The 25,881-nt window shown below is 42.6% G+C and overlaps 1 protein-coding gene across 5 annotated transcripts; it reads right to left on the bottom strand.

The window, feature by feature from the left end:
• Window positions 1–491: 491 nt before the first annotated feature.
• Window positions 492–20,980, bottom strand: HAUS3 (HAUS augmin like complex subunit 3). 5 transcript variants are annotated; one of them, XM_075930879.1, is made up of 6 exons: window positions 20,841–20,976; window positions 13,138–13,247; window positions 11,064–12,104; window positions 9,475–9,917; window positions 4,183–4,411; window positions 492–2,547 (listed from the first exon to the last, which is right to left on the bottom strand). In XM_075930879.1, the coding sequence occupies exons 3-6, from the start codon at window positions 11,970–11,972 to the stop codon at window positions 2,314–2,316; spliced, it is 1,815 nt and encodes a 604-aa protein (XP_075786994.1). In that variant the 5' UTR covers window positions 11,973–12,104; window positions 13,138–13,247; window positions 20,841–20,976; the 3' UTR covers window positions 492–2,313. The 5 variants fall into 5 exon arrangements, with proteins under 5 accessions (XP_075786994.1, XP_075786996.1, XP_075786997.1 ...); XM_075930881.1 differs by having other exon boundaries at window positions 11,064–12,017; XM_075930882.1 differs by having other exon boundaries at window positions 11,064–11,990.
• Window positions 20,981–25,881: the final 4,901 nt, after the last annotated feature.

Raw genomic sequence — 25,881 nt, 5'->3', positions numbered from 1 at the left:
TCATGATTAGAAAAATGTGTCTGAGGTCAAGAATACAGTCACGACCGAGCCTCTTTTCCTACCTTGGGTAGGGAAAAAAAGGTCAAGAAATTGTACCTTAGGTCTGTAGCTTCCCACTAGAGGAAGAGGTTTTTTTAAATGCAGACTTTTTCCTCTTGTGGGAGGGATCAGTCTTGCCTGAGGTGGCAGATCTAGATTAGATTAGAATTTGGAAGGCAAAAAGATGCAAGATACCCTGGATCAGAATATATAAAGTTACTCTTGTCACAACCAATCCCGTTGTAATGTAGAAATATTCTTATGTTTGTGGATTTAAAATTCATCCTTAATATTAAATGAATGCACGCATTGTGGTTTTTCTTTTTTTTATAAAGGGTGTAAAAGGATACATTCCTTTAATATGTAATGTTTTACCCTTGATATGATTTATTAGTATAGATGGCCAACATGATTAAATGTTTTATAGGGTTCAAAAAGACAGAGTGCAAACATTCAAATATCAAATATTTTAATATTTAATTTCTTAGACATTTAAACATTAAAAGTAATACCAAATAATATTCTGCCATTAAAAACAAATTTAAAATGTTATTTATACACTAAAAATGTTACTTGCTGTTAAAAAATTGTCAGGCTTAATTTGCTCATATTTATCCAACCAACATTTGTAGAAGAAATCTGTATATGCCCTGAAAGCAAACAGAATTGTTGCTCCCATCAGGATCTAGATCCAGTGAACACAGTAGAAAAAAAGGCACAACTGTATGAATCACATTTAATTCTCTTTGCTCTATAAGAAGTTTCTTATATTGTTTGATATATAGATATAAAGGGCTCGACAAATCAGGCATATAAAAAGATTTTTGACTCAACAAAATATATATACATATATATATATATTGTTGAGTCAAATATCTTTTTCTACTACATATTAGGTAAGTCTGGAAGAATTATTAAAAGATTCTGAAACTGATACGTGTTACTATAAATGCTAGCATGAGCCAAAAAAGAAGTAGATCACAGCAGAAAATCTGCTGAACACAAACATCCTTGGAACATTCTGATACAAAAGACATGTTCAAAATTCTTGCTCTTGCTTCAGGAGTCTAGGACATTTTTGGAAGAGTAACACAAACGGGAAAGAAAGGCAATCTCAGAGACTTTGAACAGTTTGTAGACAAAATGCAAAGTAGAGATGTAAATGAGTAGTCGACTTTTCAATACTCATAAGCTTATTGGGTAGTTGAGTGGAATACTCGACTACTCGATTCTCCCCTGCCTTGCTGCCTCTGTATGAGAGGTGTGGTGGGGCATCAGAGGCATTGGGGGTAGGAGGATAGGGGAGGCTGCTCCAGCAGCAGCCCCTGTCCGTGGGGGTCCCAGCAGGTAACTGGGCCCCCTGCAGACAAGGGCTGCTGCTGCCAAGCAATCCCTGTTCGCAATGGCCTGGGTTGGCCGCAATCAGAGGCTTCCCCAAGCAGTCCCAGATCCAGCATGAGGGAGCTACCTGTGCTATGGCTCTGCATTTTAAATATAGTAAAAGCCCAGCAGCTCTTACTACATTTAAAGTGCACAGCCGCCGCGGTCCAGAGCCAGCCCAAGCCGAGACTCAGTCCCGGCTCGAGCTGGCTCCAGGAGCTACCCCCATTGCATCTCAGTAGAGCAGCCCCCTTACTGACTAATCATGTAGTCGATACAATCTGTATCTACATGATTAGCCAAATAACCGCTCTAACATCCTTAATGCACAGACACTTAGTCTATACCCATTCATGCTGTCACTTTTGCACAACTGCATCTTCTATCCTTGCAATCTTTTGAGAGGATGAAAGTTACTCTAAAAGTTTCCCATTATGAAAACCATCTACTTCAGAAGGAAGCATCCTATATTCGGCAGCTGTTCCTTGGTTCCCCCTCTGCACTAACTTTGTAGAGCACATATGAAGAGGATTTCATAACATATGAAGGCAAAGAAAAAGCATACCATGGAGGCAGGAATCCTCATTTTACTCTGCACACTAAGTAAGAGAGGGCAATATGTAGTCTAGCAGTATCGTAACCATTGAGTAACTGAGATAGATACTTGATGCATTCTCTCTCTTGCAAAGCAAACACTCATAAGCTGAACTATAAACTCAGTCTCTGGATGTCAAAAGCTCTAAAGAAGCTTACAGTCTGTTCTTGATGAGGCTGATAAGTGCTATATTTGATAAAATAATATATTATCTAAAGTTTGTTTTTCCATTGAATCATAAAACAGTCTACACTAAATATTTCTGTATCTTAGCAGCAGAACAAAGATACATTTAATGTTTAATTCTCTAGATCAATGGTTTGAGCCCGAGACTGATGCTCTAGTTTCTCCACAATATCCTTCAAGTAGTCTTCATCTTTGAAAAAATACACATACAATTTTCTTTCCATCTGACAAAGCGTATTTGTCTCTAAAATCTTTCTCTTGGCCTTTACATCAGCAAGAAGATCCATAATAAGTTGGTTTAGTCTATTTAAATTAGTTTCCAGTTGGTAAAGTTGCTCTGTTAGTTCCTAACAAACAGAATTTAAAAAAAGAAATTATTATATTTGCATTGCTGATACGTTAATTCAACTAAAACAAAAAATATTTTCACTTTTGGAGGCATGTTTACACAAAACTTAGGAAATGCCTAATGAAAAGAAGATAAAAGCACAAGGTAATTAATCTCATTTAATTTGTAGAACTCATCTGGGCCAGATTAACACAGGGGTGAGCTATAAAACAGAGGTGGTTCGCGATAGTTAGCCCCTGGTAGGCTGCCGCTGTTTTATCTACCAGCACCTCCACAGATATGGGTGCCTGCAGCTACCATTGGCTGAGAAGGCAATCTATAGCCAACAGGATCTGCAAGCATCTGTACCTGTGGAGATGCAGGTAAATACAGCAGCGGTGGGCAAATACCATCCTACGGGATGGATGCGGTTCACCAGGGTTAGCCCATGGCAGCCCACCATCACTGTAACACCCTTATTCACACTGAGTAGTGTACAAATAGACTTAGTCAACTGAGATTACAAGCAGACACAGCTTCAGGCTGAACCTCTCTAATCCAGAATTCTTTTGTCCAGAAACATCAGTCGTCCAGAATGAGTTTAGTTTAGTGGATGTCCACTTTTCATGGTTCTGGACAAGTGTCCTGCAGTCCCATAAAGTTTGTTTACTGCCACCAATCCTAACTCTCAGTGTTCTGTGCTGTTATTTAGCTCTAATTTACCCCTAAATGTTCTCTAAGAAGCACAGTAAGCAGTGAAAGTGTTGGTAATGCTGCTAGACAATATTGACTTCCTGTGATCCAGAAAATCACTCTCATTCGGAACCGGTCAAGTCCCGAGCGTTCCATACTAGAGAGGTTCAACCTGTAGTACATAATGTGAACAAGGGTTTCACACATATCCATCAGTGTGGTATTAGATCAAAATAGTAAAAAAAAAAATTACTCATATTAAAAGTAGTTACAATTCTACAAAACAGTCCTCATACTTATATTTAAAGTAAAACCAGATTATTGGAACCTGTATTTTTCCATCTTTCATTGATTTAAAATAGCTTGAATTATCTTACTCTTTTTAGCATAAGCAAGCTATTCATCTGATTATAAGCACTCAATACAAATGTCTAAGCTACTTGTGTTATTATTTGTACTACCATGGATCCCCACCATTGGCCAGGACCACACTACACTACGCACAACACAAACACAAATCAAAGACATTCTTAGAAAGAGTTGCTGCCAGGAAAAAATATTGCTATAGGTTTTAGTGATAGTTTAGTACTGTATTTCAAGCCCATATATTTCCATCAAACCATACCACGGTAGCAGGAAAGATACATCTTAAGTTTTTCAATTAAAATTCATAGATGCAATTTATGGCATAATATAGTCTGAGGAAAAACACATAACCTACACAAAGAGATATGCACCAGTTGTTAAATTGCCACGGCTAATGAGACTGACCTACTATGACAGTTACATATTGGGAAAAAATGTGCTTTGCTTCTTTAATACTAAAGGAAGAAATAATTAGTGAAATAGATAAAATAATTGATTTGACTATATAGTCAGATCTTTTTGTCTGTATAACTAATCCTTTGTAAAATACGTTTACTAAAGCAGCAATAGATGATGTTCTACAGTAAGAACTTACCTGGTTACTAAGTAAAATCTGATTTCCTCCACAATACAGCGAATCACAAAGGGTATCTAAATCACTATCCATCTTAGACAAAAAAAGGGATTGTTCTTGACATGATACTGATAGCTGATGTTGCACTGAAGTAATGTCTTGCTTTAGTTTCTGAGATAGTTGTTCCATGCCTTCATGTGTTCTAAACAATTGTTGTTTCTGATTCTCTCCTTCCAAAAGCTGGTATAGCCTATAGTGACAAAAGTTAGAGATGCAAATGCATCTTTAAAAAAAATTCAGTACATACATATGCCATCAATAGCTCTGACTTAACTAATCACTTGCACAAATCTCTAGGAAGTCAGTCTGATGAAAAGGCAAGTACTGCCCAACAAGGTCAGAGTGATACATCTTTCTTACTTCTGAGCTGCCGCTGGTCACTTCTAGCCCACCCTAATTTTTTGGTTTAAACCTTGATTGACAGCAGTATAAAGCATTTCAAGCTGCAATTAAAAGCACTGTTAACCTGAAATCTAGTTAATTAAAAACAATTAGTGTAAAAAGCAGTTTGAGGATTACAGTTTTTGTACTTTAGCAAGCATTTTCCTAAATATGAAAAATAAATCTCCCTGAGAAAAAAGTCTTCACAAATAAGAAAAATGATTGACTGTATGGAAGGGAAACTATGAAAGTAACTGCAAATACAGTTGAACCTCTGTAGTCCAGGACCCTCTGATCCAGCAACATCCATGGTCCAGAAGCACCACAGATGTTATGGGACTAGAGAGCCCCAGGAGCAGAGGTTGCCAGTGGCTTGGAGCAGAGCCAGCTGGTGGAGCCACCAGGAGTTCCAGTAGGGTTGTTGCAACTCGTGGAGCCAGAAGGCTGGGGAGAGGAGCCAGCTGGGATGCTGCCCACTTCCCCCACCCCCGACTTCCCCTCTTGCAGCAATCTCCCTTGTCCGGGATGGGTCAGGTCCCCAGAGTGCCAGACCAGGGAGGTCCAATCTGTACTTCAAATACATTAAATAAACTGGGGGAAAAAAATCAGAAAAGTTTCTCTCTATTCAGTTATACAGGTTATACCTCCCTAAACTGGGACTCTCTGGTCCAGCAAGACCAGGGATGTTCCTGGACCAGAGAGCCCAGGGGCAGGGAGGGCAGTGGTGGGCAGGGAGTTCAGGCAATGCAGGAAGCACAGCACCACAGGGCTCAGGCAGCACAGGGAATCCCATGATGCGGCTGGGAGCCCTGTGGCAGGGGACTCTGGTGGCTTAAGGAGCCCTATGGCAGGGGATCCACCAGTGCAGGGAGCTCTAGAAGCATAGCCAGGAGTCCCATGGGAAGGGCTCAGGCAGTGCAGGGAGTCCCATGGCACAGGGGGCTCAGGCGGTGCGAGGAGTTCCAGTGGTCTGTACAGAGCTGCTCACTGTAGCAATGTGCTATTTCGGGAGAACTTAGGGTTCTATCAGTAGCACATCACTACAGGGAGCAGCTCTGTATGATCCCCTGGGGGTGTAGCCAGGAGTGCAACAGGGGGCTCAGGTGATGCAGAGAGTCCCGCGGTGTGTGAGGGGGGGGAACCCTGCAGCAGGGGGCTCAGGTGGCGCAGCTTGGAGTCCAGGGCTGAGGGGTCGAGCCAGGGCCAGCAGCACAGCTGGCTGACAGAAATGGGAGCCAGCTGGGGCCAGAAGCAAAGTCAGCGGGTGCCTGGGAGGCCGGTGACAGGGGACCTCCCGGGTCCAGCAAATTCCCTTGTTTGGGACTGGCCAGGTCTCAAGGATGCCATATCCTGGAGTTCCATCCTGTAGTAATCTTAAGAATTATTGGTATAAAAATGGTAAAACTGATTCTGACAGGACTAGAGATGTAAGCCACTAGTCAAGTAGTAAACTACCTGATAAGCCCATGGCACCCCTCGACTACTCGATAAGCCCAGGTTACTACTGTATCAGAGGCAGCAAGGTGGGCGGGGGAGCAGAAGCTGGTATTGGGGGGAGCTGGCTAAAAAGCCATTTCTCCCCAGCACCATCTCCACCTCCATGGGGGCGGGGGAAAACACAGGGAGGTAACTAATTATTATTGACTAATCGAGCAGTCAATGGAAATGCCATCAACTACTCAATTAGCTTAGTAATGCTACTTGACATCCTTAGACAGGAGTGAATTTTAAGAAAATTCTCTAATAGCAGTAATTTTTAAGTACCCCTTATAAATATATAGTACTTGTGAATTTGTAATATGTTCCTTCTTGTAAATGGTAGAAAGCTAGATACTCAGCTTAGGGATGTTAAATTTAAATTAACGAATTGAACAGTTGATGCGATTTCCACAGATTATTCAATTGCCAATAAGGACTAGCGCAGTATTCCACCTTTGAAATTTACAAGAGCCCCAGCAAGAGTTCTTATGCATTTCAAAGATTGAAATTCCCTGCTTTCCCCGGGGTCCACGTGGCATTTTAATCTTTGAAATGCACAAGAAAAAACAGCATGCTCCGTCCTTCCAACCCTCTCCGAGATAAGATAGCAGCCTGGCCAGAGCTCTGTGCTCCCTCCCTCTCTCTACTCCTGGGTGCGCAATGAACATGCAAATAAAATGTACTGGTCCACCAAAAGTTTGTGAAGTAGTTTGCCAGTCTGTAGCATAAAAAAGGTTGGGAATCACTGCTTTACTAGACATGATGTATCTGAATTGGTACACTTTTACTATTCTATGTTAGGGATGTAAAATCCCGTTTAAAATGTTAACCAGTTAAACTATATGTTTAACTAGTTAACTGGCCATCCGCAGTATGCCGGACGCCCGGCTGGGCTGGAGCAGCTGGCAGCCCTGCGGTTAACCTATTAAAATTCAATCTGTTGTATATTTTTATACATGGTTTACATCCCTACTTAGTATCTCTGTAAATCAGACTACGTTTGGACTGGTGGCTGTTGGGCTGATACAGAGGCAGCAAGGGGATGGTGGGGGAAATGCGAGTAGTCAAGATGATTAACTAATAAGTTTAGGATTACTGGTTAATCATATACTAGACTACTCATTTACATCCCTACTGTGGACCACATCCAATACTATCTGTATGGCAATTAGGACATATGTGCTGACTGGGCCATGAGCAGCCCATCGGTCACAGGTTGAGAATCAATTTTCTACTGTATTGTACTCACTCCATCTCCAAACAGTCAATACTCATGAATCAGGTCCCCCAAAATCATAAGATAGACTTACTTATAAGACTCATTATTTTTAAGCCAAAAAATGTTCTTTTCATGTACCTTTTTGAACATTTAGAGTGCACTTTATTCTGGTTTTCAAACTTTTCTGCACAACCATGACTTTTGTTGTTGTTTTTGGTGGTGGTTTTTTTAAATAAAATCTGAAATGTTTATGTAATACTCTTATTTAAAAAGTCATGGCTTTAAGTAAAACCCAAATATCATGAAACTCAAATTGTGAATACACACGTAGTATTACCAAGAAAGCAGAATTAAAGTTGCACAGGGAACTATAAATCCAACTTTGCTTCTCTTCAGAAAGATTCACTATAACCAACATATTTCAGTTAATGTAATTGTTTTGGTATGTAAACAGGTTTTTTTAAAGAAAAAAAGTAAAAATAAGTCTATAAACAGACAATTGGAACAAAAGCCCTCAATAAGTCTTATCGGCAGAGTATGAGTCCTGACCTTACAACACTCCACCACATTCTTACCACTTGAGCTACAGGACTAGATAGCTACATTAGCTAAAGACAGGAGAATCTTCTTACTCCAGAGTGGGACTGTGAGGATGGGAGGGGTAACACCTTTTTCTGGACACTGCAGTCATTCAGTTAGCTAATATCTCTCTCAGGAATTAACTCTTAGGACCTAGCCTTAATTGCCCTTGCCTGTAAGGGTTAAACCATAGATAGTGGGTTCCTAGAGAGGTCCCAGGAATGCTAGAGAAGCAGGAAATGAGTGGGCATGAGGCCAGGAGAGCCAATGGAACTAGAGGGTGAGCTTTTGAACTGGAAGCATTGACCTTCCTGTTCTTGTGTGATGGGAGCAGAACTGGGAAACGTGCAGTAAGCCAGGAAAACAGGCATGGAGAATGCAGCAACAGCCATGGCTAGGAAAAAAACTAAAACTTGGAACTACAGATATGAGAAAAAGGGAATGTTTAGTCAGATGTGATCAGGTTATCCTCTTTATTTTGGACTTGTTGGAATTCTCTGTGCTGAGCACATCTAACTACCCCCTCAGACTATAAGTTTCCAAACTGAACCCTAGGGAAGCAATACTGTGTTTTAATCTTTTTTTTTCTTCAGCTGTGACACATAGCAACCAAGTTATGTTTGAACAAGTGCATGTTCTTTGTTTTGTTAATAAAAATCACCCTTTTAAGACCATGAACTGATTTCTGTGTCCTAGAAGGCAGGACGTTCTCTGTGCACATGCCTAAGGCTGCATGCCATTCTACTAAGGGAAATTAGAATTTTTCAACCTCTCCCCAGAGGGATGGTTAAAAAGCTTGAGGGTAACCCACAGAAAGGAATTCCTAAAACGCACCTTCTTGGCCTTTCAAGGGGATTTTTGCATTTGGGTGCTGGCAGCAATACCAATCCAAGGCCAGGGAAATTGTGACCTTGGGGACGTTTTAAACAGAAGCCTTTAGCAGCAAGGAATTTTAAAGTCTTTTACATGCCCTCATCTTCTGTACACAAAGTGCCAGAGTATTATTGAACAATCTTGACAGGAGCAGTGACCACTGGGGCTATGTTGAGCCTGGGATTAGTTGGGGAGAGCCAAACCCAGCTCTGTACCTCCTTGAGGTGGGAAGATCCTGACCTAGATGGCACCCTAAAAGGATGTGATTGCACTGATAGGGTATCATACTTGATCCAGAGGGCAATTCATCCCAGCCTAGTACTCTCCCTCTTTACACTGCTCTAGCCAATACTAGGTATGCTCAAGTTCAGTGTGTTCTGTTGCCCCACCTACAGCTGAGCCTGATATTATAACAGTCACACTCAGTTATTCTAGCATAGTACTGATGTTTTCCTGAACAACATCATGGAAAGCAGGGAAATGGCAATTTGAACAGTTAACTATTTCAGCCAGACCTAAACAGAGTTTCATAGGACAAGTAAAAGCAAGTCTCTAGCCCCAGGGCTTTGTCCCCAGTAGAGTTCAAAGGCCTGCTGCAGCTAATTAGAGCTTCTCATTAAGAGACTGCAAAAAAATTATAATGGCATATGGTAGGCAACTTATCAGTTCCTACATAATACTTCAAATAAATCAAAGTCTCACAACCACTGTACAATATTTACCTATGAGAGGCATTATCCCTTGAATCAACAGTGTTCTTTGGCACTGCATGTTGAGATATAAATGGTTCAGACATCATCTCCAGTCTCTGTTGAAGGGAATTACTGCTCTGTTTCAGATCTTGTATTATGTTTTCTAGTTGACGATGGATATCCCGATGTTTCCTCAACTCAATTTCATAAGCTAGCTGAAGAAGTTCAAATGATGCTTTCTGTTTTAGCAACTGATTACATACTGTATCTTGTCTTGATGTATAGTAATCTTGTCTAGCAATCTGCAAATCAAAATCTCCTTTCACCACAGGCATGTTCAATAGCTGTGCATTCTCCTTCACCAAAGAAGGTAATATTTCATTATTTATTTGAGTTAGCTGATTTTTTATTTTTGAAATTTCACTGTTTAAACTGGAAATTCTAGCCTCAAGGTGTTCTTCTTTTCCAAAATTCTACAAAAAGCAAAACAAAGTATTTGTAACGATATATTCTAGGACTACGAAGTTTTTTAGTCATGTTTAAGAAGTGGCGGCATCAGGGATGGAGGGGGAGGCAGGGGCACGGAACCAGCAGCCTTCTCCTCCCACCCACACTGCTTCATGTCCACACACACCCGTGCGAGGCTGCTGGAGGAGCCACCACTTGCAATGTTCTTGCACTTCCACTTGCAGTGGAAATCACATGCATGGGTGGGGGTGCAGCTAGGGTTGGGGGAGGGAGGGAGAAGGAGAGGGGAAGAAGCAGGGCAGTGCACAGAGCATGTGTGCACCCCCACCACCACAGGGAGTGGGAAGAGGACGTGTGCCTCAGCCTCTCCAGAGCACTGAGGAGGGTGGAGGTTGCCCAGCCCGAGCCTCTCTGAAGCATGGGAAAGGCGTGTGGCACGTGTCCACAGACTGGAGTACCGGGGAGGGCGGGTGCTGGGGGCAGCAACACTCCATCTCCAGAACTCCAGCCATACCAGGAAGTTTGGGAAGGCAAAGCCTTCCCCCACTTATGCTATTGGACGCCCATGATCACACATTAAGGGTGATGCTTACTGGGTAATAGGTAAACCAGTTACCCATTCACATTTCTACCAGATTCAAATCAGTATTCTGTAAAGTTCTTCATGCAAAAGGTATATGGGTATTAAAAAGTTATGCTAAATCAAGAAACAAGGCAGGAAAATATTTACTATTTTAATTTTTACCTTATATACAACAAAACATTTTAAACTCAACTTCATCCTTTCCTTGTTGTATTAATATTATATACATGCTGTAGGTTCTACATTGATTTAGATAGCTGATTTCATTAGATCTATACAGGACATAATCAAAGGACAAACGGGCTATTTAAAAATATTTCTAGAATTACTTTTTTAGAAAACTAGGAGAAATAATGCTAACAACATTTGATACCTAAGAAGTTATATTTCACTAAATGCACCAGATTCTGGTGCTATTTCATTGTAAGTATTAAATTTTATCATCACTAAAAGGATACAATTTAAGTTAAAAATTTAATAATTATCAATTATTCTTTTGTTAAATCCAGAGCAATAGGTCTGTCTTTTAAACTTTCACTAGAAAGAAAATTACATATTAAGAGCTTACCTTGTTCTTCAAGGATTGAAGATTAGTCTCTGCCCATTGTAATGCTGAGTTTATGCTTCGATCTTTAGCTTTGAGTTGAATCAGTTCATGCTGAGCACAAATATATGCCATTTGTAGCCTAGCCATCTCTACTCTCTCTTTACAGACTTCATTATTCTCATCACAAACTAATGGTTTGCTTATATCTACAAGTTGAAAATTTTCTTCATTTGAGCTTTCAATCAATTCAGCTATACCTTGAAAAAACTGTTTTTTTGTGTATGAAGTAAGTGCTGCAGTGCTTTGCTCTTCCTGACACAAATATTTATCCAAGGCAAGCTGGGATAAAAATACTGGGTGAGGACCTAAGCCTTGCTCTGAGTCTGAGGTGAAAAAAAAGGTCAGCTTCTTAATTCCATCAGTAAGAGAGTGAAGTTCATTATTTATCTTAGTATTTATAGCAGTGAAAATTCCTTGTCCCTCTTTCAGAATTTTAACTGCTTCTTCTGCTTTATCATTTAATTTCAGTGACATATGGCTGTTTATTGAGGCTATCATTTGCAGCTTATTACGACGATGAATTTTTAGGTTTTTAATTTTCTGAAGAGCCTGAAACTCCTCCTCTAGCTTCTGGACTTCTCCTTCTTCCATGCTACTGGATTTTGAATCCAAGGTCTTGCAGGTTGTAAGAACTTCATCCAAAGCTGCCTCTTCTAAAATGGGCTTGCCAGATTTAAGAAGAGCATCAAAAGCTTGCAGTTCTTTTTCAGTTAATACATGGTGCTCATTCACATTTCCACAAAACCACTCCAAAAATGATTTATCTTCCACAGTTTCAAACAACCAGTCAAAGTCTTCTCCATTAAGCTCATCAACTTTTGGATAACGAACTTTCTTCAGAGTTTCCACAAACTGATTTCCACAGTTCATGATTAAAAGCAACAGCTGCTATCAATATAAAGATCTATCAGTAGCCTTAAAAATATATCCAAATACAAGAAAAATGGTAAATAAAAAAAAGTTGTTTAAAATACGTTCTCAGTGATTTTAATAAGTAAGGCACTGCACAGAAAAAAGCAAATGTCAGATGACAAAAAGAAATACCATGATAATAAGGTTTGCATAATGTATATCCCCCCACATTTGTTAAACTGATTTATCCATTATTGAACTATAAAAATTAGTTTCTAAATATAGTCATTTAACAAAAATATTTTCAGTTGTTTTGTAGCTTTGATATCAAGTGAAATTCAAATCCCTTAGGCAAGTGGATAATTGTTTAACTTCACTACTGTGAGTATACCACTGATTTTAGAACACTACTCATGTTAGTTAAACTTAAAAAGCAACAAATGGTCTGGTAGCTCTTTATAGACTAACAAAACATGAAGAAGGTATCATGAGCTTTCGTGGACACAGCTCACTTCTTCAGAAGACCGGAGTTTTGAGTTTAGGATGTGCAGACCCAAAATAAATAGGGGAGAAGGGGGGGAGAGGGGAAGGAAAAAAAGGAAGGGGCCGGGAAACAATTAGCAAAGGGTATGAAAATACCAAAGGGAAAACAAGTAGGCAAAACTAGTAACCTATAAGCACCTAAAAACTGGATAGTAAAAGAAGCAGATAAGGATCATAGGATAGCAATTAGACAGGAAGGGTACTAATGCAAGAATCTACACAATGTTGGCACCTTCATTGAATGTTAGATTGATAATGTCCCAGCCATCCATTATCTTGATTGAGGAGGTTATCAGTGAGAGAATTGAATTTGTGGATGAATTGTAATTCCAATGCCTATCTGGGTATTTGGCTTGTAGAATTGGTTTGTGACAAGACAATTAACTTAAGCAAGTGAATAAGTATTTGCAGGATTACAACCTAAGAAACTAAAGCACTTTTATGTAAAACTGCTTGATTTAAATTCAAATTAAAAGCTTTCCCTACAATCCAGATATTCAATTAGATATCCTAGGATCACAGTTTCTAGAACTTGGTGTTCAAGAACAGATACCAGATACAGTGGTAAAATCTACTGGGAAAAGTGTAAGATGTACCAATATTTTATAATGTGATAAGACAAAAAAATATCTTTAGTTACCTTTCACTTCAGTATATTACTTTGAAAAATTTTTTCTTCAGACTCTGGAAATTTGTCCTTTAAAACCGTTTTATTATTCTCTCAACACTCCTATTTCCATCAATTATTTCCTGTTTGGAAACAGGGAAGAAGTACTTCAGTAAAGCCACTTTGAATTATTACAAATAATAAGAGCTCCGAGTGTTGGGGGCACCTTGGGAGGAGGTGCGAACAGGATCAGCTAAAAGGGACTTTTGAGAGGGAGTTCTCCAGATAAAGGAGGAGTAAATACGGGACCCTTGATGTAAGTTGCTGTTTGTAGTGTGTGTTTGTGTGTCGGGGGGATTACTTGCTATGTGCTGAGCTTGTGTTTGTCTGTTTGGTTTGTTTGTTTGTTTGTTTGAAGGAGTGTGTGCTGTGGCTTGAAGCTTTGAGCTTCTAAAGGTTTGAAATCTAGAAGCCTCTGTTAAATGGCTGAGCCTTAGTCAGGGGGAGGGGCTACCACGGCTTTATAAAGCTGTGAGTCAGCGACCAGGAAGCTTGCGACCAGGAGCAGCTAACAGGGAGTTTTGAGAGGGAGGTTAGAGGGCGCTAGTTTCTTCTGATCTTCTTTAAACATAATTTTTATAATAATCTATATTTCAGACATTTAATAAGAAGCCCAGTTTATAATTAAACTTATTCATAAGAAAAATGGAAAATTTACCATTTATTCCTACCCTTGGTTTCCTGTCTTTTAACCTATTATCAATCCACGAAAGGACCTTCCCTCTTATAACATAACTTACTTTACTTGAGAGCCTGTGATGAAGGATCTTGTCAAAGGCTTTCTGGAAATCTAAGTGTACTATTGCCACTGGATTACCCCTTGTCCGCATATTTGACCACTCCCTCAAAGAACTCTAGTAAATTAGTAAGGCATGATTTCACTTTACAGAAATCATGTTGACTTTTTCCCCAACAAATTATGTTCATCTGTGTGTCTGACAATTGTATTTTTTACTATAGTTTCAACTAATTTGCCTGGTACTGACATTAGACATACCAGTCTGTAATTGCCAGGATCGCCTCTAGAGCCCTTTTTAAATATTGGCGTCACATTAGTTATCTTCCAGTCATTAGATTCAGAAGCTGATTTAAAGGATAGGTTGCAAACCACAATTAACAGTTTTGCAATTTCACATCTGAGTTCTTTCTGAGCTCTTGGGTGAATGCCAACTGGTCCTGGTGATTTGTTACTATTTAATTCATCAATTTGTTCCAAAATCTCTTCTAATGACACCTCAATCTGGGACAATTCCTCAGATTTGTCACCTAAAAAGAATGGCTCGGGTTTGGGAATCTCCCCAACATCCTCAGCTATGAAGACCGAAACAAAGAATTAATTTAGTTTCTCTGCAAGTACCTTATCGTCTTTGAGTGCTCCTTTAACACCTCAATCGCCCAAGGGCCTCACTGGTTGTTTAGCAGGCTTCCTGTTTCTGATGCACTTAAAAACATTTTGCTCTTACTTTTGAGTTTTTCAAATCCCCTTTTGGTTTTTCTTACAGTTTTACACTTAGTTTAACAGAGTTTATGTTCCTTTCTATTTTCCTCACTGGGATTTGACTTTTTAAAAGATGTCTTTTTATCTCCCACTGCTGCTTTTACTTGGTTTTTAAGCAATGGTGGCACTTTTTTGGTTCTCTTATTGTGTTTTTTCATTTGTAGTATACATTTAAGTATGGTGTCTGAAAAGTTTCCATGCAGGGATTTTACTTTTGTGACTGTGCCTTTTAATTTCTGTTTAACTAACCTCATTTTTGTGTAGTTCTCCTTTCTAAAATTAAATGCCAGTATTGGGCTGCTAAGGTGTTTTTCCCACCACAGGGATGTTAAATTTTATTACATTATGGTCACTATTTCCAAGGATCAGAGGGATAGTCGTGTTAGTCTGAATCTAAGTCCTATGGCACCTTACAGACTATCATAATAATTGGAGCACAAGCTTTCATGGGTAAAGAAAGACCCACTTCGTCAGATGTATGTACCCACGAAAGCTTTGCTCCAATAATTCTGTTAGTCTGTAAGGTGCCACAGGACTTCTCGTTGTTTATTTCCAAGGGATCCAGTTAAATTTACCTCTTGGACCAGATCCTGCACTCCATTTAGGACTAAATCAAGAATTGCCTCTCCCTTTGTGGGTTTCAGAACCAGCCGCTTCAAGCAGTCATTTAAGGTATCTAGAAATTTTATCTCTGCATCCCGTCCTGAGGTGGCATGTACCCAGTCAATACGGGGATAGCTGAAATCCCTCACTATTATTGAATTTTTTATTTTGATAACCTCTCTAATCTCCCTTAGCATTTTATAGTCACTATCACTGTCCTGATCAGGTGGTCAATAATATAGCCCTGATGCCAGTACTTTTTTTTGAAAAAAAAAAAAAAAAAAAAGCCAGGATGGGACAGACATTGCCCTTTTAAGAGACTTGGCCCCTTTAAGACACGTGGCCCAGCCAACTGTCAGACACTTGAGTACAGAGGTGTCAGTACACTCCATTATTTCCTGGTAAGCTCTGTGTGGAGGTGCCAGTACTGAGTACCGAGCAGTACTATCACAAAAAAAGCACTGTACTGATATATTGTTATTATTAGAGCATGGAATTCCTATCCATAAAGATTCTATGGAACATTTTGGCTCATTTAAGATTTTTACTTCATTTGAGTCTACATTTTCTTTCACATATAGTGCCACTCCCCCACCTGCACAACTTGTACTATCCTTCCGATATATTTTATACCCTAATCTGACTGTGTCCCATGGATTGTTCTCATTCCACCAAGTTCCTGTGATGCCGTTTATATCAATATTCTCCTATAATATGAGCCACTCTAGTTCACTCATCTTATTATTTGGACTTCAAGCATTTGTGTATAAGCACTTTTAAATGTATGACTATCTATCTATCTATATTTCCTGATGTCTTAGACTCTTTTTCATTTGATTGTGTCTCATGTGATCTGATCCATACTTTATAATCTTTCATCCTTTCCTTCTGATTAGAATATAGAGCATCTCTATTAATAGACCTTCCCCTAAGACAGTGTTTCCCAATTTTATTTGGCCATGGAACCCTTTTCAGAATTTCAAGGAACCCCCTAGGTTTGTCAAAAAAAAGGGGGGGGGGACCCACCAATGTATGAAAATCACATTCCTTCCCCAAGACCCCACCCCTTTAAAGCCCCATCCTCTCTGTTCCCCTCCTCTCCATCACTTGCTATCCCCAGCCCTTATACACTCTCACTGGGTTGAGACAGGAGGTGCGGGCTCTGGGGTGGAAATGAGGGATTTGGGTATGTGAAGGGGTGAGAAGTGCAAGCTCTGGGAGGGAATTTGGATGCAGGAGAAGGGGATGCTGGCTTGGAGAGGGGGCTCCAGGCTGGGAAGTGTTGGGCTCAAGTCACAGGCTTGTGGATGTGAGGGTGCAGGAGTTTGGGTTGGATATGTGAGGGGCTCAGGGCAAGGAGGCTGTGAATATGACGGGCTCAGGACACAGATTTGCCATGTGTGGATGGTGCAGGAGTGTTGTGGCGGAAGACTGAGGATGTGGGCATGCAGGAGTTTGGGGATGTAAGAGGCTCAGGACAGGGGGTTCCACTGTATGATAGTACAGGCTCAGATTTGAGGTCAGGTGGTGCAGGAGTGTTATGATGCTGCAGTGAGGTGGAAATTTGGCCCCAATTGGGGGCATGTTGGTCAGGCTTCATTTTTAAATAAAATATGTCAAACTCAAAAGGTTTTAGCATTGTCTTTATTTATGAGAGGGTCAAGGAACCTGTTTTGAGTCAAAGGTCACTGACCCACAGAAAAGTCAGTTGGGGCCACCCAAGTGAGATGCAAAACCCCCTTCCCCCCCGCCAAGCCTCACTAATGTGGTCCCAACCGTACTGGTGCTACTGGGTGCTGGGGCCACTGGGTGCTGGGGCCAGGGAGAGAGTGTTGCTAGGTGGCAGGATGCTAGCACAGGTGGCGGTGTGCTGGGGCAGGATTCTGGGGTCAGGGACATGGTCCTGCTGGGCACTGGGGTGGGTGGCAGGGTGCTGGGACAAGGCACAGAGTGCTGCTGGGTGCTAGGGTGGATGGCAAGGTGCTGGGGTCAGGGACAGAGTGGTGCTGGTTGACAGGATGCTGGGGCCAGGGACAGGGTGGTGCTGGGTGCTGCGGTGGGTGGCAGGGTGCTGGGACAAGGAACAGGGTGGTGCTGGGTGCTAGGATGGGTGGCAGGGTGCTGGGGCCAGGGACAGGGTGGTGGTGGATGGCAGAGTGCTCGGGCCGGAGACAGGGTGGTGCTGGATGCTGGGGTGGGTGGCAGGGTGCTGGGACAAGCAACAGGGAGGTGCTGGGTGCTAGGATGGGTGGCAGGGTGCTGGGGCCGGGGACAGGGTGGTGCTGGATGCTGGGGTGGGTGGCAGGGTGCTGGGGTCAGGGACAGGGTGATGCTGGATGCTAGGGACAGTGCTGGTGGTGGCAGCAGACAAGGTATTTGTGGGGGGTCTGGGGAAGGGACAGGGGCAGCTGGGACCATTGCCTGGCAATCCTGCAGCACCTCTGGGTTAGGGGAAGTGTGCGACTGCACTTCCCCTCCCCAAACAGCTGGCGTGCGCGCTGTCTGAGCAGCAGGGGCTCTTGCACTCCAGCAACTTACTTCCGTGATGCAGTCCTGAGAGAGGGGGTGGGGTCAGGGTGCGGTAAGTCCCAGAGCAGAGCGCACTGCCTGCACAGTCGGAGCTGCACAGACCCGGGTCTCCTGACCTCCCTCCACCCCCCCACCACGCAGAAAGGCAGCAGAACTAAGTTGCCGGGTGCCACAGCCCCAGCTCTTTAGGTAGCGCACGCCGGCTCCTTTGGGGAGGGGAAGTGCTTCCCTCTCCGCTGTGGGTCACGTGGGGTCACTCCTGTCCGGCACCCCCCTAATGTGCCAGCCAGGAGCAACTGTTCCCTCTGGCAACGCCTCGCTATGCCTCTGCGTTGCCAGGGAGGAAGGGGACACAAGTGTGCTGCTTCTTTAAGAAGCTGGCTAGCCGTCTCTCTCTCTTTCAGAGCGGGCGGAGGACTGCGGGCTCTTCGCGGAACCCCATGGTTCCGCGGCACACCAGTTGGGAAACACTGCCCTAAGAGATGCCTCTGTCCAATTCATATGCACCTTAGCACTTGTCAGCTTTTCCCCAGCCCTTACTTTAACAACTGCTCTATGACCTTTTTAATGTTAAATGCCAGCAGTCTGGTTCCATTTCGGTTTAGGTGGAGTCCATCATTCCTGTATAAGCTCCCCGTTTCCCAAAAGTGTCCCCGGTTCCTAATAAATCTAAACCCCTGCTCTCTACTCCATCGTCTCATCCACACATGGAAACTCTGAAGCTCGGCCTGCCTACCTAACCCTGCAGATAGAACTGGAAGCATTTCAGAGAATGCTACCATAGAGATTCTAGATTTCAATATCTTTCCTAGCAGCCTAAATTTGGCTTGCAGAACCTCTCTCCTACCTTTCCCTATGTCATTGGTACCTTCATGTACCACAACCACCAGCTCCTCCCCAGCACTACACATAAGTCTCTCTAGATGTCTCAGGAGATCCACAACCCTCGCATCAGGCAGGCAAGTCACCGTACAGTTCTCCCACTCATCACAAACCCAGCTATTTACATTTCTAATGATTGTATCCCCCATTACAAATATCTGCCTTTTCCTAATAAATGGAGTTCCCTCCTCCGGAGAAGTATCCTCCATGTGAGAGGATACCAGATCATCATCTGGAAGGAGGGTCCCAACTATGGGATTGTTTCCCTCTTCTCCAATTTACAGTTCTTCTTCCCTGAGACTTTCATCCTCCTTATCAGCACAGGAGCTGTCTAACTGGAGGTGGGACAGTTCTACATTGTCCTGGAAAGCCTCATCTACATACCTCTCTGCCTCCCTTAGCTTCTCCAATTCAGCCACCCTGACTTCCAAAGCCCATACGCAATCTCTGAGGCCCAGGAGCTCCTCACATCGAATGCACACATATGCCACCCAGGAGAGTGATGCTTACCAGGTAAGAAGCCAAACTACTGATTTGTACTCTTTTGCTCACGTAAAACAAAAACCCCTTTCAGGCTTTACATGCCCTATCTATTAAAAGTATCTTAAAAGTACCAAGACAGTGTTAATTCAGGATCCTTGCTACTTGTGCTTGACTACTTATTGGGGTCCCCAGAGGCATGTACTGATTTTCCTGGGAGCTCTCCATGCCCCATGCATATACTGACCATATGTCCCATTTTTTCCAGGTCTATCCCGAATTTAAATGAAGATGGGAGACGGGACAGGGTGATGCTAGGAGAGGAAAAGGGAGGGACAATGGGGGCGAGAGGGAGGAAAAGGAGAGGGGAGGAGTAGGTGTCGGGAGAAGGGGGCTGAAAGGAGGGGTGGGCATGAGGATGGCAAGGGATGGAGCATGTCATGTGTAAGGGCACAGAGAGGAATGAGGAGAACTGGGGCAAAGGGTAGTGAGGGAGTGGGCCCCAGGGAGAAAGAAGGCAAGAAGGACAGGGGCAGTCAGGGAAGGGGGAGGCACGAGGAAGGTGCAGGGGTAAGGGAAGGTGCAGGTACCAGGGGGTGAAGCAGAAGGGCAGACACTGGCAAGGAGGGACAGGCACCAGAAGACAAAGGCAGGCCAAGTGGGTAGAGGGAAGTGTTAGGAGAGGGGATTGGTAGCCACAGATGATCAGAGTGGGGTTAAAGTAGAAGTGGGCACAGGGGGAAGAGAAGAGTTGGTGCAGGGGAGGGGGGCAAGTCCCAGGAGGGTTGAGGGGAGTGAGAAAGGCAGGAATCAGGACAGCAGAGGAGGGGTGGGTGGCAGCAGGCAACAGGGGAGCAGATGGGAGGAAACTCTTAGAGGGAACACTGTTCCCAGCCTCTCCCCCCGAGTTAATGCAGTGCAAATTGGGTTAATGCAATTACAGAATAGTTGCATGGGGGGCGGGGAGGGGGAAGTCCTGTGGGGGCCAAATCCATCCCTGTTGGTAGGAGGAGTGTGGGAGTTCTTAGAGAGGTCACATGACACCCTTTACTTCTGGTCATGTGTCCAGCTTGACCCCGGGGAACTACCACCTCCAAGGGCGGGACTTCTTATGGCAGTGGCGGAGGCAAACAGGGGCGGGGCCAACGTGCCACTAATTTTGGGCTAGGAAATATGGTCCCGGTACCCATGCGCTCCTTCCTGCACACGGTAGTCCCGGAGGTGTTAGAGAAGGTGCTGGTGAGAAGGGAGAGTTACCGGTCGCGAGGGCATCGCCCCGCTTCGCCCGCCCTGCATTGTCCCGGGGCGCCCGCCCGCCCTGCGTTGTCCCGGGGCGCCCCATCGTTCTTAGCTTCAGCCCAAGCCAGGGGGAAAACGCCGCTTACAAAGCAGGGGCCCAACCCTCTGCCGGCCCCTCTCAGCCGCTCAAGCGGCCAGGCCTCGCCCGTGACGAGCGCTGCGGGGGTGGGGTTCGCAAGCGCGTCAGGCTCTGGCGGAGCTAGGCTGAGTAAGACCCGCCCCCGTCCCAGCCGCGCGCTCCCGCTAAGTTGAAAGGCGGCGGCCCGGGAGGGACACGTGGCCCACCAACCGTCGCCCCTCAAGGGAACGGAGACACTGGCCGGCCTGGAGGTTGTGAGGCCGCCGCCGAGGCCCGAGCCCGGCCGCACCTCAGGCCGTTACTCACCGCGCGGCTGGTAGCTGTAGCGACCAACCATTCAAACTCCCGCCTCGCGCTGAAAACTGCCCCTCCCCCGCAGAGACTGAGGGCACGAGCCCCGCCTCGGCTTCGCGATGCCCCTCTGAAGGAGGAAGCGCTGGGAGGAGTCCTAGGCTGGGACAGGAGCCAGCCACAAACTTCCCGCCCACGTAGTGAGCGAGTGAAGGGGAGACTACAATTCCCAGAATGCAGCGCTCGCCGGAGGGCGGAGTAACCTGCACAGACTCCAATACCCAGCATGCCACGCTTCTCCGTCCGCCGGATATTGCGCAGGAACCGTCTTTCCCCGTATCGCGAAGGTGGGGCCGGCTGAGTTCCCTTGCGCCTCCTTTCGTGAGGCGGCCGCAGGAGAAGGGTGACAAAGCCCGAGGAGTTTGTTGGGGTCATGCCTAGGTTCCGTATTAGAGCGTAACACAGCGAGGTGAGGCCGCCCCTGCCTGTGCGATAAGCGCTTGGGCTGAACTCCCCTTGAAACAAAGCACCCCAATGCCCAGGGCACCCGAGGTGAGAGTAGATGGGCACTTTTACCGCCTCCGACTGGGTCCACAGCGATAGTCTGCAGTAACCGCCACCAGGCAGATTTGAATCTGGGACTCAGTAGAGGAGCCTCTGTCAGCTGAGCTAGAAGTCAGCTGGCTCTCAGCTTTTGCTGTAGAGGTCTCTTGTTCTTCTCTGTTGCCCCGGTCTAGATGCCACTGCCTGGGGCAGTGAATCACACTCCTTGCCTATGTCTACACTCATGGCTTCTTGCATGAGTAATATACAGATGAGGCTAAGCATGGAATATTGCTGAGCCTCATTTGCATACCTAATGAGCCCTCATTTTTTTCAGAAGAGGCTCTTGTGCAAGAAGAAGCGTCTACATTGCCCCTTCTTGTGCAAGAAAAAACCTCTTGCGCAATGCTGTTACACATATTAATTGAGAGGAAGAAAGGCATTGCACAAGAGGGTTTTTCTTGCGCAAGAAGGGGCAGTGTAGGCGCTCCTTGAGCAAGAGCCTCTTCTGAAAAAAATGGTGGCTCATTAGGTATGCAAATGAGGCTCAGCGATATTCCACGCTTACTCCCGTAAGAAGCCGTGAGTGTAAACATAGCCCTTGTGTGGGTTACATACGCACAGCTAAAGGTTTTCATTCCTGTACGTGAGGGCTAACTTCCATAGGGTTATCAGAGATGAATGTCTTTTTATCCTTTATGTAAGGAGTGCATCTGTATCTCAAAAAGATAACGTAATGTAATTGACTCCTAAATGTTTTCTTAAATATATATCAACATAATAGTTCTAGATGTGTCATGACCATTCACACAAAATGCAAAGTTGATACTCATCTTCAATGATATCGTATTATCTGAATTTCCCACCAACTGGAGGATCTTGGAACTGGAACTGGTGGAGTGAAGGCAAATTTCTCTCAGCACCTTGAAGAGGATAACACTATTAAAATTATGGAGCTGTAGATATTTATGAATCAAATGATATCTTCCTTACCATTCTGTCACTAACTTTTACCTGGAAAGAGATTTTGCTTCATTAAGCTCCCTAATAGGTTACAATTGCAAAACCATTGTGTGTTCTTATTTTAATTCCAAGTCTCATAATTGACCCTCACTACAGTTTGTAAAGAAAAATTGTCATTCATTATCGCCTTTGATAAAAGAGTGAAGATATAAACATGAGTTGCAGATATGGAGGCATGTGTATTTTCATTTAACTTGCAGCAGGAAACTAGGCAGGCAAGAAGATAGGAAAAGTTTGTGGTAGCTACTGTTCAAAGAGAAAGTAGGTTTAGAAATAATACTTTGCTGTATTCTAATACCCTATTTTGTTCAGTGCTAGATCATTATCTCATGAACATGTACACAAATGGAAAGGCATTGGCTTTTTGTTTCTTTGGAATATTTACTGTGCAAGACAATGATTAATATCAACTGAAATTAAAACATTGAAATAAGTTTTGAATGATTTGTAACTTATATAGCAACTTTTTTTGGACTTTTTCCCAACAGTCCTTTTCAAACAGGATGTGCTTTTAAGTGTTTGCTTATAAGTGCAGGCAAACAACAGTAGTTAAGGAATCCTTGAAGCAGATCCTTGCTGTATCAGCCATTCTCTCTTAATGTAACAGTGCAGAACACACCGTTAAGTGGATTAATTTTTATTATAAAGCTTTTAAGAAGTCTTTAACAAGTCTATGTTAATACATTTTCTATGTAAAACGGTTTGCCAACCAAACCACAAGCAAAATCTATAGGAACAATCGATATCCAATGCTGAGACCTTGCTGATGTTAAAAAAAATCACAATGCATATTATTTGCCATGAGCAGTGAATGCAAATTTTCATATACAAAATAAATGTGCCCTTATTTTATTAGGTTTGCTAATTCCCAATCAAACTTCAATGCAGTTGCATTAAACAAAAAACTTTTTTATAACAAATTTACCAATGCCATTCAGAATGGTACTGAGAAAATGGAGAAAGTTAGATGCTAGTGTACATTGAGATGATTTCTTGATTGATATTGGTACGTAAGCAAGCAAAATTTGGCTCTAAAATGAGTAAATAGAAAAAGGGAATGGGACTATGGCATCATTTATATTTTACTATTTTTTTCAGGTCCCTATTTACTTATCCTCTGTACCTTTTACTGCCTGTGATACTGGTTTAACTAGTATAATTATCATACATGATGCATGAAGTTTGCTTGTTTGGAGGATTAATCTTTTGGACTCTGGTCAAAGGAAAACCATAGCTGGGCTGATCAAAAATCATTTTAGCTATCCTTAAGCAGTCTCCATTTGTTACAAGTTGACTTGTTTTCTATAACACAAACTAGGAGTTAAGGCAGAAAATGGGAAATGCAATTTGCTGTCTTGCCCCTTCCCTTCTGCTTCCTTGGCTCTTCTTGCATCAAATTGTGGAGTAGCTCTTCTCCACTCTCACAATCAGGGTGATGAAAGAAGGGGCATTGCAAAAAGCTGTGCTGATGGCTTTTTAGACTCTTGCTTTGCTGCTCTGGAGCTCAGCACTTAAATGGGCAAGAGGGAAGAAGCCCCCACCACACTGACTCAGACTGCCTGCTTACCCACTCTAGAACCAGCCCTTCCTCCCTAGCTCACACATCAACCCATAATCGCCTGGGGAGAGAAGGGTCTCATTACTGCTATTCTTTAAAGCTGAAAAGAATTTTGCAAGTGAGACTATTACAAAAGCTATAGGCAGTATAGAACTAGGAGTGAAATAGTTGAATGTTCCTTTAAAACCACTGTAAACTGGTTATTCTAAAAGAAGTTGTTGGCTACATCATTATAAGAGTAATCTACCATCTATGGCTCTTGCAAATTTTAGTTGCACAGTGGTATACAATTTCATTTGCATGTTTGCCCAATTTATAGTACTTCAAAGCGTTCCCTAGAGTATTTTACCAGTGCAACAGTCCATCATTAATTGGGCAATCAATCTTACTCTGACTATAAAGAAAATAAATTATAAATACATTAAAAGATTAGATCTGTACAGTCCACAAACTACATGCTATTTAAGAAAGTATTGTCACATTATTGTTGATTACTCATTACCCCAACTCACATATATTACTATTTACCTAAACTTAGTATTGCCCCCAAAATATGCAGAGTTCAAAATAACAAATTAAGATTACATTTTTCTATTATACAGATCAATTTATTATAATCTAGTAATTTACTAAATTGCCATTTGTACCCATTCAGGGCCACCTGCATTGTCAAAGCTCTAATAAAATAATAGATTGGAAGGTTTTACTTATGTTTTTGTACAAGAATATTTAACGATTCTACAGCAGAACATAGATTTTCAGTTTGATACACAACTGATCTGAATCAAGGCTAATAGTAATTTGACAAATTTCTTGTGATTCATTACAAGTTAAAATCTAAATTCTTATGTATTGAAATACATCTTTCATAAACTTGCACAAGAATTTCAGGTAGGAATCATTATAGAACAAATACAAGTGAGATCATATTGCCAAAGTCCATATGGAATTATATATATAACTGTTGTGCTTGTGCATGATATATTGATATATTTCTATTTGTTTTCCCTCTAGAAGGCCAAATTTTAAATTTTTAATCAGGATATCTGCCACTATTGATGATCTCCATGCTTAGTTTATTAAAATACATTGCTTTCTATGCTCTTTTTCTATGTTCATTTTGGTTATACTTTAGATATAGATGGAATGATTATAAAGCGAGGTTATATTTTCTTCATACTTAGAGTAATGTATTCTTTTTTGTTTGGTTGGTTTCTCACAGAATACAGTACTGGTATGCATATTATAGGGTATTTCTCAGCATCCATGTTAAGAAAAAGTAGCCAGAGAAGAGCAACAAGAATGATTAAAGGTCTAGAGAACATGAGCTATGAGGAAAGACTGAAAGAATTGGGTTTGTTTCGTTTGGAAAGAAGACTGAGAGGGAACATGATAGCTGTGTTCAAGTATCTAAAAGGGTGCCACAGCGAGAAGGGAGAAAAATTGTTCTCCTTAGTCTCTGAGGATAGGACAAGAAGCAATGGGCTTAAACTGCTGGAAAGGAGGTTTCGGTTGGACATTAGGAAAAACTTCCTGTCAGGGTGGTTAAACACTGGAATAAATTGCCTAGGGAGGTTGTGGAATCTCCATCTCTGGAGATATTTAAGAGCAGGTTAGATAGACATCTATCAGGGATGGTCTAGATCAGTGTTTCTCAACCTTTTTTTAAATAAAGTACCCCCTTAAAAAAATTATAAGTACCCCCAGTACCTACAGTTTTCAGACCCACCAAATTTTTTCCAACATTGCAACATATTTGTTTAAAAAACTTAATCGTAGGCGGACTGGCGATGAAATTGTTGGGTGTAAAAAGTACAAAAATAATAAAGCACTGTAAAACTTAAAACAAAAATTCAGTTTTCTCCAAATTTCAGTTGTGTTGACGAAACCCCTAGACTTCTCTCAAGTACCCCTAACGGTACTCATACCACT

This window comes from Pelodiscus sinensis, chromosome 5 (genome assembly GCF_049634645.1).
Source record: "Pelodiscus sinensis isolate JC-2024 chromosome 5, ASM4963464v1, whole genome shotgun sequence".
NCBI classification, from domain to species: Eukaryota; Metazoa; Chordata; order Testudines; family Trionychidae; genus Pelodiscus; species Pelodiscus sinensis.
This window is presented reverse-complemented; position numbering and strand designations above follow the sequence as displayed.

What these genes read in the sequence shown, in the direction of transcription:
- HAUS3 (XM_075930880.1), bottom strand. Translation starts at nt 11,972, where the DNA reads ATGAACTGTGGAAATCAGTTTGTGGAAACTCTGAAGAAAGTTCGTTAT. An exon ending in AGGGATAATGCCTCTCATAG is followed by an intron (nt 4,412 to 9,474) that starts GTAAATATTGTA and finishes TTGTCACTATAG; the next exon opens with GCTATACCAGCTTTTGGAAG. An exon ending in AGATTTTACTTAGTAACCAG is followed by an intron (nt 2,548 to 4,182) that starts GTAAGTTCTTAC and finishes TCTGTTTGTTAG; the next exon opens with GAACTAACAGAGCAACTTTA.